The 12,731-nt window shown below is 43.7% G+C and overlaps 1 protein-coding gene across 2 annotated transcripts in view; it reads right to left on the bottom strand.

The window, feature by feature from the left end:
- Positions 1-12,731, bottom strand: part of LOC132834760 (proline-serine-threonine phosphatase-interacting protein 1-like) — a 114,377-nt gene that overhangs the window by 21,331 nt on the left and 80,315 nt on the right. For both annotated transcript variants that reach the window (XM_060853745.1, XM_060853746.1), the window contains exons 9-10: positions 4,953-5,032; positions 242-340 (exon numbers count right to left, since the gene is read on the bottom strand). In XM_060853745.1, the coding sequence (XP_060709728.1) occupies positions 242-340; positions 4,953-5,032 (179 nt within the window). The remainder of the gene's footprint in view (positions 1-241; positions 341-4,952; positions 5,033-12,731) is intronic.

Raw genomic sequence — 12,731 nt, 5'->3', positions numbered from 1 at the left:
GCTGTGCTAACCACTGAGCCACCATGCCACCTTTCAGAAGCCCTAGCCAAGTGTCTTCAGAAGAAGAGAGAATAAATCTCTGCCAAGGAGGATTGAGCAGTTGGCCAAGTTACCAGACAGCTTTTTGTGGGGGTAGCCAGGGAAAGCAAAGAATGTAAAAATGGGTAGTTCCAAGGGTCGCTTTTCAGAATCCACCTCAGGATTAGGGACCAGTCAGCATATCGGTTGACCAGTACAATACCTCATCATCCTTCACACACTGCAGGGAGAGCTGGTTACAGTGCACCCACAGGGCATTCCTCAGATTGTTGATCCTGTCACATTCTTGTTGGTGAAACACCTGCAAGCCAAAATGGAGAATGTTTGTGAAGAACGAACCACACCACACCCCATCACCCACAACATCTGCAAAGACTCTGACCAGTCAGGCACAGTTTAGCTTCAAAAATCCCAGTTCACATTTACTGAATTTGAGTGAGTGTCAGACAGTGTTAACAATGAGGTAAAAACAATGACTGCAGATGCTGGAAACCAGATTCTGGATCAGTGGTGCTGGAAGAGCACAGCAGTTCAGGCAGCATCCAACGAGCAGCGAAATCGACATTTCGGGCAATATTCCTGATGTAGGGCTTTTGCCCGAAACGTCGATTTCGCTGCTCGTTGGATGCTGCCTGAACTGCTGTGCTCTTCCAGCACCACTGATCCAGTGTTAACAATGAGTCGGAACACTAGGCAGAAGCCAGCATAAGGACATGGTCAAAACCTACAAGACACATGTCAAAACACTTGAGATAAACTGACCCTGGAACAGCCATAAATTTTAGCAATAGCTGTCATAATGAAATAACTTCTACATTTTTCACAGGTAACCAGGTTTTCAAGATTAAGATAACATTTTTATAAATATCATTCATAAAAGTATGACAGTCGATTTCATTAGATCAATTTGGTTGGACCAATGGTGACTGGTGAAGATATAGAGTTGGTTCTTCAATGAAACCCTCATCAAATCCTCCCCAAACTTCCCTTCTCCAAAGTCGGCAATCCCTGGACATATCCCTTTGCAGAGACCCACCATCAATGCAATTCTCTTGTTGAGTTGAGATTTTGAGAACACCCAGCCAACTTCATTGCAACATGAGCTGCAGTGACCTGTGGTGGCCTACATATGAGAGATTATGTGGTCAAATCAGGTTTGACTCCGGTGCTTGTATACATTTATAGGATTGGCTTTCATCACCATTCACAACAATCCCAGTACTTAACATCTAGGTTCACACAATATCAGATTGCTTTATGAGGCAAGACTGAGGAACCTATAGAAAAGGACATGATTAAATTGGAGAGAGAGTTCAGAAAAGATTTACCAGGATGTTGCCTATTCACTGACCCATCCAGATGCCTTCTAAGAGATGTAATTGTATCCACCTCCACAACTTCCTCTGGCAGCTCATTGGATTTATAAAATCATGAGGCAAAGAGAAGGTGAATAGCAAAGGTCTTTGCCCGAGGAAGGCGGGGGAGCTCAAAGCCAGGGGGCATATTTTTAAGGCGAGAGGAGAAAGATTTAAGAGAGACTCGAGGGGCACCTTTTTCCACACAGAGTGTGGTTCATGCGTGAAATGAACTGCCAGAGGAAGTAGTAGACAGAGGTACAGTTACAATATTTGGAAGACATTTGGACAGATGCATGAGTAGGAAAGGTTTAGAGGGAGATGGGCCAAGTGCAGGCAAGTGGGTCTAGTTTAGTTTGGGAAACTTGGCCAGCATGGCTGAATTGGACTGAAGGGTCTGTTTCTGAGCTGTATGAAATTATGACTATTACCAGAGAAGGAGGGGCAATCTTATTGAAATTTGCACAATTCTCATAGGGTGTCACAGAGACTGTAGTTAAGATATTTCTCTGGGCTGGTGAATCACGAACCAGGGGACATCTCAGAATAAGGAGCATTTAACATGGAGACGATGATGAATTTCTTCACCCAGACAGTGGTGAATCTTTCGAATTCTCTACTCCAGAGGGCTGTCGAAGCTCAAACATTGGTTCAAGATCAAGCTCAATCGATTTCTGGGGACAAATGACATCGATGGATGTCGGGATAGTATGGGAAAAGTGGCCATTGCTGTAGATGATGATCAGCTACGGTCTAATTAAATTGTTGTGGCAGGTCCAATGGGCTGACTGGCCTCTATTCCTATGTTCTATGTATACCAGCCAATTGAACAAAGTATTAAAGGCCGTCCAGTCTTTCATAGAGTCGTAGAGATGTACAGCATGGAAACAGACCCTTCGGTCCAATCCATCCATGCCGACCAGATATCCCAACCCAATCTAGTCCCAGCCCATAATCCCTCCAAACCCTTCCTTCATATACCCATCCAGATGCCTTTTAAATGCTGCAATTGTACCAGCCTCCACCACTTCCTCTGGTAGATCATTCCATACACGTACCACCCTGTGTGAAAAAGTTGCCCCTTAGGTCCCTTTTATATCTTTCCCCTCTCACCCTAAACCTATGCCCTCTAGCTCTGGACTCCTCCACCTCAGGGAAAAGACTTTGCCTATTTACCCTATCCATGCCCCTCATTAAATGCTTTGAGGAACCTATGACAGGAAAAGCATATGGTAGTTGACGTTCCATCCTTAAACTGGGAGAACGATACCAGAGTACTGGTATAAAAAGTGATATTTGAAACAATGGGACAAGGAAATTATGTTGAATTTCTATAGGACATGGAATCAGCCTTGACTGGGGTATCATTTCCAGGTCCAAGTGCTGCTCTTCGAAACTTTTTGCAATGCCTTCAGATTCCCTCCCAGAGTTGAGAGTGTGTGGTGCTGGAAAAGCACAGCCGGTCAGGCAGCATCTGAGGAACATGAGAATTGACGTTTCAAGCATAAGCTCTTCACCAGGGCTTATTCCCAAAAAGGTCAATTCTCCTGTACTTCAGATGCTACCTGACCTGCTGTGCTTTTCTAGCACCACACTTTTCAAGGTGGGGGAAGCTGGCTGGGAATGTGACAGGGAGATGAAGGGGGGGGGGTTGAAGGTGATAGGTCAGAGAAGAGGGTGGACTGGATAGATGGGAAGGAAGGTGGATGGGTAGGACAGGTCATGAGGGCAGTGCTAAGTCAGAAGGTTGGAACTGGGATAAGGCGGGGTGAGGGTGGTGGTGGTGAGAAAACTAGTGAAATCTACATGGGACCCTCCAACCACATGGAATCAAAAAGGTGGAATATGAGGCGTTCTTCATCCAGGCGTTGGGTGGTAAGGGTTTGACAGGGGACGTAGCCCTTCATGTCCTCGGCAGATTGGGAGGGGGAGTTGAAGTATTCAGCCATGGGGCAGTGGGGTTGTTTCATGCACGTGTCCTGGAGATGTTCTCTGAGGTGTTCTGCATGTAGGTGTCCTGTCTCCCCAGTGTACAGGGGATCACATCATCAGGAGCAATGGATACAGTAAACGATGTGTGTGGAAGTGCAGGTAAAATCTGTCAGATGCGGAAGGCTCCTTTGAGGCCTTGGGTGGAGGTAGGAGGGGAGAAGTGTGGGTGCAGAGACCGATTCCGGGGATGAGAGACTCCAGTCACTTGGATGGATTGGAAAGACGGGTTGGAGTAGGAAGGTTTGAGAGAAGATTTGATGGACACAGCAGATAGGGAGTAAGCATTCCCATTGGTGAAAGGATTGAAAAGCAGAGGGGACACAGATTTAAAGAGATTAGCAAAAGAAGCCAGTGGGACTTGAGGAGAAACCCTTTTTTTGCAGCGAGAGGCTAGGATCTGAAATATAGAACATAGAACATAGAAGGATACAGCGCAGTACAGGCCCTTCGGCCCTCGATGTTGCGCCGACCGAATCCTACCTAACCTATACTAGCCCAATAACTTCCAAATGCCTATCCAATGCCCGCTTAAATGACCATAAAGAAGGAGAGTTCACCACTGATACGGGCAGGGCATTCCATGAACTCACAACCCGCTGTGTGAAGAATCTACCCCTAACATCTGTCCTATACCTACCACCCCTTAATTTAAAGCTATGTCCCCTAGTAACACCTGACTCCATTAGCGGTAAAAGGTTCTTAGTATCTACCCTATCTAAACCCCTAATCATCTTATACACTTCTATCAGATCTCCCCTAAACCTTCTCTTCTCCAATGAGAACAGCCCCAAGTGCCTCAGCCTTTCCTCATAAGATTTTCCTACCATTCCAGGCAACATCCTGGTAAACCTCCTCTGCACTCGTTCTAAAGCTTCCACATCCTTCCTATAGTATGGCGACCAAAACTGCACACAATACTCCAGATGAGGCCGCACCAGAGTCTTATACAACTGCAACATGACCTCAGGACTCCGGAACTCAATTCCTCTGCCAATAAAGCCCAGTACACCATATGCCTTCCTCACAGCACTATTTACCTGGGTGGCAACTTTCAGAGATCTGTGTACATGGACACCAAGATCCCTCTGCTCATCCACACTACCAAGTAGCCTACCATTAGCCCAGTAATCCATCATCTTGTTATTCCTACCAAAGTGAACGACTTCGCACTTAGCTACATTGAATTCCATTTGCCACATTTCCGCCCAGCTCTGCAACTTATCTATATCCCGCTGTAACCTACCACTTCCTTCCTCACTATCCACAACTCCACCGACTTTCGTGTCATCCGCAAACTTGCTTACCCAGCTTTCAAGTCCTTCCTGCCCAAGGGTGTCATGGAGGCAGATTCTATTGTACCTTTCAAAAAGGAATTGGATAATTAATTGAAGAGGACAAATTTGCAGAGCCACAGGTAAAGGTGGAGGCATGGGATTGGCTGAGTTGGCTCCTGCAGAGAGCTGACAGGTCACATTGGATTGAAGAGCCACCTTCTGTGCTGAGACCATATCAACTATTATCAAATTACTACCTTCATTAAGAAAAAAAAAAGAGATTTACAAATACCTCACAGGTATTGATGTGCTCTTGCTCCCACTCCTGTCGAACCTTGTCCAGCTGCTCCACATTCTGCTGGTAAACTTGTTCTGAAAAACAAGGTCAAAAGTCCCCCAAAGGATTCATGTCAGAATTGTCATTGAAATGTGTGACTTACAGAAAACAAATTTCACAGAGTGTGAACTGCCCTGGGAGATGCTCAAAGCTAGTTTCAGCAAGTGTTTGAGAGTGTGTCGGACAGCATTTGGTGAGAGAAAAATCAGCTCATGGGTGGACATGATAAACTCTATATTCAGTTTGTGAATTTTGGCTCGTGGCCGTATATTCTTGTGTTTGATGATGTATGTTACGTTGGGTTAGATTAAGACCTGCTGCACTTTCCAGCAACACATTTTCAGCTAATATGCATTAAAATACTTGTTCTCAAACTATAGAGCGATGTGGGAATTGTCTAAACAGCTACAGTATAGTGCAAAACAATGTCGAAAGCACATGTTCAATTCCTGCTAATTGCTATAATAGGCTATGGAGACCTAGCTCTGCACCTCACCCCATGTTTGATGTTGGCTGATGCCCCTCACCATATATAACCAATCATTTCTCTGTTAGAGATGGACGTGGACAATAGCTAGTTAACTGGCACAGCTTAGTGATGCTGCAACTACAAGATGTATCCAAATCTTTATATTCCCATTCTCACTCCCTCTTTGGTTTAGGGTGTTAACCCATAGGTGCTAAAGAGACATCGGATCTTTGGGTTTGGTATGCAAATCTAAACTCAAATTCCATCACATTTCTAAACGTAGACAATGATTCAACGCCATTCCAATTCCAAAACACAATTTACTCTGCATCTAACCTTATATGGCTAACGGTTAATTACTCCAGTGCACCAATAATAATGCCAGACTACCAGATTGGCAGCCCCCACTGCAAACCTGTCACGATGAAAAATATGGTCTACTTTTCTGTAATCAAAGTCTATTATATGGATGATTGAGACAATCCAGTCAACCCCCTTCCAGAAAACAGACCCAGCCAATGAGTGTGGACTAGTTTACCATCCAGGTTACAGATGACTGACCAACAAAAATATTCACTCCCAGCACCACAACGTGGCTCTAACCATTGTACTGTCGATTAACGTGTACCAACTTCCAGGTGCACTGCATGAGATGCCAGTATGCCTTTGACAGAATCCTCCAAAATGGTGACCTCTAACACCCAGGGCAGCAGGCAAAGGGAAACACCCTCACCTGCACGTTCCCCTTCACTGTTGCTGGGTTTAAAAAAAAAACTTGGGGTTCCCTTTCTATCAGCACTGCGGCTCTAACTACCACAAACGCTTTGCAAGGATTCACAAAGAGGCCTTCCTGCTACCTTTTCAAGTAGGTGAAGGAATGGGTAACAAATGCTGACCTTAAATTATCTATAGTGCCTACAACCCACAAGCAAATATTAAAAGAAGTGTCTCATATATGGAGTGCAGGTTCGTAGCTTCTTGAAAGTGGAGTTGCAGGTAGATAGGATAGTGAAGGCGGCGTTTGGTATGCTTTCCTTTATTAGTCAGAGTATTGAGTACAAGAGTTGGGAGGTCATGTTACAGCTGTACAGGACATTGGTTAGACCATTGTTGGAATATTGCATGCAATTCTGGTCTCCTTCCTATCAGAAAGATGTTATGAAACTTGAAAGGGTTCAGAAAAGATTTACAAGGATGTTGCCAGGGTTGGAGGATTTGAGCTATAGGGAGAGGCTAAACAGGCTGGGGCTGTTTTCCCTGGAGTGTCGGAGGCTGAGGGGTGACCTTATAGAGGTTTATAAAATCATGAGAGGCATGGATAGGGTAAACAGACAAAGTCTTTTCCTTGGGGTCGGGGAGTCCAGAACATAAGTCCAGGCATAAGTTTAGAGTGAGAGGGGAAAGATATAAAAGAGACCTAAGAGACAACGTTTTCATGCAGAGGGTAGTATGTGTATGGAATGAACTACCAGAGGATGTGGTGGAGGCTGGTACAATTGCAAACATTTAAAAGGCATCTGGATGGGGTATATGAATAGGAAAGGTTGGGAGGGATATGCTGGCAGGTGGACTAGATTGGGTTGGGATATCTGGTCGGCATGGACGGGTTGGACGGAAGGGTCTGTTTCCATGCTGTACATTTCTATGACTCTATATAGAAAAGATTATTCTCTGCTGGGTCTCTAATTCCAGTGCCAGTATAACCCCAATCCCATCAATTGTGCCACCCAGCTCCCAAACTGGGTCAAGTAAACTTAAATCAGATTCACTTTGTACTTTGGTAGATAAAAATAATTTTTCACCCAGCAGTCTTAGCAAATCCTTTACTGTTGTAGACACAGTGGCATTAACCAGAATACACCTTAACCTGCATACAAATAACTCAAGTCAATCTTGACCTGAAGATCAAGCTTTTTTTTTGCTTAGCATTGAACACCCACACACCAGGAAACAGACTCCAATAAACATCTTGATTAGCAAATTCAGAAAGCTTTGCCAAACGGTCTGAAATTTAATGAATGTAAATTTCATTCCTTAATCAACATACTTTAAATACACACAATGCAAGATGACAGCATTGCTAAAGTCTGCCTAGCACTTATTAATGTGAGCAGGTTAGTTATTTGAAAACCCCACAGGTGATGTAAATATGAATCAGCGACAAGATCTATTTGTGACTGAAACAGATGGTTTGCACTTATTTTCTGACAGTTACCTAATGGTAGAAACAGCCTATTAACACACCGACAAAGACAGTGTGATATTTCCAGCCAGAGTGTTGGCATGACATCCATCTGTTAATCAAAACAATTCTGTTATGTCACCATATCCCAGTAACATTTTTGTTATGTCCTCCATTATTTAATCTCTGGAAGCAGAGTGCAAATATACTTTCTGACTGGAATTGGAAGTAACTTCATTCAACTTAGAAAATAGGAGCAGGAGTAGACCATTCAGCCCTTCAAGCCTGCCCCATCTTTCAGTACGATCATGACTGATTATCCAACTCAGTCCCTTGTTCCTGCTATCTCCCCATCCCCTTTCATCCCTTTCTCCCAAGAACTATATCTAATGGCTTCTTGAAAATATTCATTATTTTAGCCTCAACTGTTTTGTGTGGAAGAGAATTCCACAGGCTCACCACTGTTTGCATGAAGAATCTTAACATCCAAAATTGACATTTGGTGGTACAGACTTGATAGGCTGAAGGGCCTCTTCTGTGCTGTTTGATTCTAATGACATACTCCTTGGGACTGAGAAAGTAATATCAGGATTTTATATTTGCTGGCAATAAGTCTTTTATAACTAATTGGCTCGTTAAATCACTTTGGGGTAAATCAGGTTAATTTGAGATTGGAGTCAGTGGTCTATCAATTAGATGTTAATTGTATTGATGGCTTGGGTATTAACTAGGGTCTCAGCTCTCCTCAACCAGCCTGAATGTGTGCTTATTGCAACAGCATGTTGAGTGTCTCTCTGTAAACATAAGGTCATAGAGTTTATACACAAGAATCTCTTGCTTCTTGCAGTTACTCTTCAATCAGCCGCAGGGTTATGGGTAAAGAAGGGTGTGGTTTTAGGGTTTTTCTGGCATTGTGGGGAGGTGCTCCTTTCTCTGGGCCAGAGGTTCAGGGTTCAAGTGCATCAGAACAAATTGAGAGGTGTATCCTGTAACAGAAATACAGGCAGTCCCTGGCTTGCAAACGTGTTCTGTTGTAGGTCATAAAAGAGTCATACAACATGGAAACAGACCCTTGGACCAACCAGTCATGCTGAACATAATCCCAAACTAAACTAGTCCCACCTGCCTGCTCCTGAACCATATCCCTTCAAACCTTTCCTATTCATGTGCCTATCCAAATGTCTTTTAAACGTTATAACTGTGCCCACATCCACCACTTCCTCAGGACGTTCATTCACACGTGAACCATCTTCAGTGTAAAAAAAATTGTTACTTATGTCTTTTGCAAAATCCTTGTCTCCTCATCTTAAAAATATGACCCTCAGTCTTGAAATTCCCCCATCCTAGGGAAAAGACAGCTACCATTAACCCTATCTCTACCCCTCATGATTTTATAAACATCTAGAAGGCCACCTCTCAACCTCCTTTACTCCAGTGAAAAAAAGTCCCAGCCCATCCAGCCTTTCTTTAATACCTCAAATACCATACCCGGCTTGATGTGGAGGTGCCACTGTGGGACTGGGGTGTTCAAAGTTAAAAATCGCAATACCAGGTTAGAATCCAAAAGGTTTATTTGGAAACATTAGCTATCAGAGCATTGCTCCTTCATCCACCTGATGCTGGAGCAGCGCTCCTAAAGCTAGTGCTTCCAAATAAACCTGTTGGACTATAACCTGGTGTTGTGCGATTTTTAACTTTGAACATCATACCTGGCAACATTGTGGTAAATCTCTTCTGAGCCCTCTCCAGTTAATAATATCCTTTCTGTAACAGGGTGACCAGAACTGGACACAGTATTCCAGAAGGGGCCTCACATGTCCTGTACAACCTCAGCAGGACTTTTCAACTCCTACACTCCAAGGACTGAACAATGAAGACAAGCGTACCAAACGCCTTTTTAACCACCAGGTCTACAAACTTCAAAGAATTAAGTACCTGAACCCCTAGGTCTCTCTGTTCTGGAGCCCATTTGCAAATCAACTTGCCTGGCCAGCAATACATGAAGTTAATGTCTCGAAGTTAAATTGCATAAATTAGATGTACCATGTTTTCTTGCACATAAAAAGATGATTGCTGAAGAGTCTCAATTGTGTCAATTATTTTAATCTTGACTTGGTTTCAAAGAAATATTTCAGCCTTTGGTTTTCCCTGAATAGTCAACACGAGTTTTAGCACCATTTGGATGCTATATTTATCATGTGAAAGACTGCATACATTGTTCAGAAAGTAAAATAACTATACCTTGTCAAAGCTATATCTATGACGTGTTGCAACAGAAGCTCTATTCTTATTTTAAACAAAGCAAACCAATCTACTTTTTTTTAAAACCAACTTAACACAGCCCAGTTTCCTGAAAAATGCAACCAACCCATTATTATAATTAGAAAGTGCAGTTCCAGTCCACAGCTATTGACAGAAATTAAAAGGACACAATGATTATAGGGAGTGTGGAAGATAATTGCAGTCCAACTTCGCTCCATTCTGCATTTTGTAAGTTCGTAGCTTCAAATGTCAATATGGTTCAGTTGACCCTGAGCCTAAACATTTCTGGTCAGACTCTTGTGGTGCACGGATATTGTCTCTACCTCTAGGCCAGAAGGCAGGAGAGTTTCAAATCCCACCTGCTACAGAGGGATGTTTGAACAGGTTAGTTACAAATATCTAAATTACTGGTTACATCTCTACTCCAGGACCTCTGTAGATAATCTTGATAGTCGAACATAGTGTGGCAAGTTGCATTGCTGAAGATTCCAGTCTTCAGATGGGACACAAAGCCATGGGGTCCCATTTGTGCTAATAACAACAAAATACCATGGATGCTGAAAATCTCAAACAAACACAGAACACTTGAGAAACTCAGCAGGTCTGGCAGCATCTGTGGACAGAGAAGCAAAGTCAACTTTTTAAGTCAGGTAAAATTCTTCTTGAGAACAAAGAGTGACTTTGGACTAAAAACATTAACTCGGTTTCTCTCTCCACAGACACTTCCAGATCTGTTGTGTCTCCAATATTTGGTCTTATTTGTTCAGGTGGTTGAAGTGACCAATGAGAAGATTGCACTGCCCTCCTTCTGAATGGGGAAGGGGGGGGTGGGTGTTTAAAAAAAAGGGGTGGTGGTGGGAAGTGTTTTCTGGTATCTTGACAAATGCGCCCCCCCCCCCCCAATCAACCCAAAAGAAACCACAACACACACTGGGGTCATTGATTCAGCCGACTTTCGGAATTTGCTGCTGTAAAGCTTGGATATTAGTTTAACAAACAGCAGCGGTGACACCAAGGTAACTGGCTGTTTGCGAAGCAGTGTGTTGCTGAGAAACCTGATAATAGGCCACTCTCCCGTTTATGACTTGATGAAAAGTATTGTATGTTTCTCAAAAGAGAGAGTGTGGTTAATTGCAAAACCTAACCATCCCCCAACCTTCACATTCCCCCCCTCTCTCCTCTTACCCTCATTTCCCTCCCCCCACCACCTCCTAAATATGTTCAGTATGCAAGCTTTTGCGTTGCTGGTGATTTTCCTTCCAAATTGTTGAAGATATCAAAGGGGCAAACTTTATTTTCTCAATAAAGTCATTGCCTTCTCCTGCACCCATAACTCTGCAACTGACAGGCTGTTGAGGACAAAGAATACCACATGTCATTAAGATTCATCTTCACCACTGATCGTGCCCAAATGGTCACATGATAGGAATGCATCAAGACCACAAGTCAGTTTAGCAGTTTATTTTGTATCATTGACAGGAGGAGGGGAGGAAAGCCTTGCAAAGGGAAAGGTCACTGGGCATTTTTTTTCCATTCTCTCAGCACAGAAACAGACCCTTCGGTCCAACTCACCCATGCCAACCAGTTATCCTAAACTAATCTCACCCCATTTGCAAGCACTTGACCCATATCCCTCTTAAACCCTTCCTATTCACATACCCACCCACATGCCTTTTAAATGCCATAATTGTACCAGCCTCCATCATTCCTCTGGCAGCTCATTCCACACTTTCTTTGCATAAGAAGTTGCCCCTCAAGTCCCTTTTAAATTTTTCTCCCTTAAACTAAATCTATGTCCTCTAGTTTTGGACTCCCCCACCCCAGGGAAAAGACCTTATCCATGCCCGTCATGATTTTATAAACCTCTGTAAGGTCACCCCTCAGCCTTCGATGCTCCAGGGAAAACTGCCCCAGCCTGTTCAGCCTCTCCTTGTAGCTCAAATCCTCCAACCCTGGCAACAACCTTTTAAATCTTTTCTGAACCCTTTCAAGTTTCACAGCATCCCTCAGTGGCTGGGCCAGCATTTATTGCCCTTGAGAAGGTGGGGGTGAGCTGCCTTCTTGAACTGTTGCAATCCCAGTGTTGCAATTAGGCAGAGGGGCTCGGGGACCCAGGTTCGATTCCAGCCTCCGGGTGACTGTGCAAACTCCACACACACAGATATTCTCCCAGTGTCTGCATGGGTTCCCTCCCACAGTCCAAAGATGTGCAAGTAAGATGGATTGTGTATGCTGAATTACCTAGTGTCCAGGGATGTGCAGGCTAGGTGGATTAGCCATGGGAAATGCAGGGTTACAGAGATTGGGTCTGGGTAGGATGCCCTTAAAGAGGGTTGGTGTAGACTCAATGGACTAATGGCCTGCTTCCACACTGTCGGGATTCTAATGATTCTTAGGAAGTGAATTCCAGGATTTTGATCTAGCAACACTGAAGGAATGGCAAAGTATTTCCAAATCATGGTGGTGAGTGGTTTAAAGGGGTACTTGGAGGGGTGGTGTTCCCATGTAACTACCCTTGTCCTTCCAGATAATGTGGTTATGAGTTTGGAAGGAACTGTCTAAAACCCAGGGCTCAAAATACTAACTCCACAGCTGTCCAGCTGCAGACTGGATTCAAAAACACTCCATTTAATTGTAAAACAAAACATCCCTTTCTCACACTCATTGTACTAGGGAGCATGGACTCCATTTGAAAGACCCCTTCTGCTTTATCAACATAACCATCCACATTATAAAGTTTGAAGTAAATAGTTATTAGAGACTGGAATCTGTATATAGAAAAAGAATTAATGATTGGGAGCACCATGGGGAGAGAATGGCC

This window comes from Hemiscyllium ocellatum, chromosome 42 (assembly GCF_020745735.1).
Source record: "Hemiscyllium ocellatum isolate sHemOce1 chromosome 42, sHemOce1.pat.X.cur, whole genome shotgun sequence".
Lineage (NCBI taxonomy): Eukaryota > Metazoa > Chordata > Chondrichthyes > Orectolobiformes > Hemiscylliidae > Hemiscyllium > Hemiscyllium ocellatum.
The sequence above is the reverse complement of the archived record's forward strand: the minus strand, read 5'-3'. Positions and strand labels throughout refer to the sequence as shown.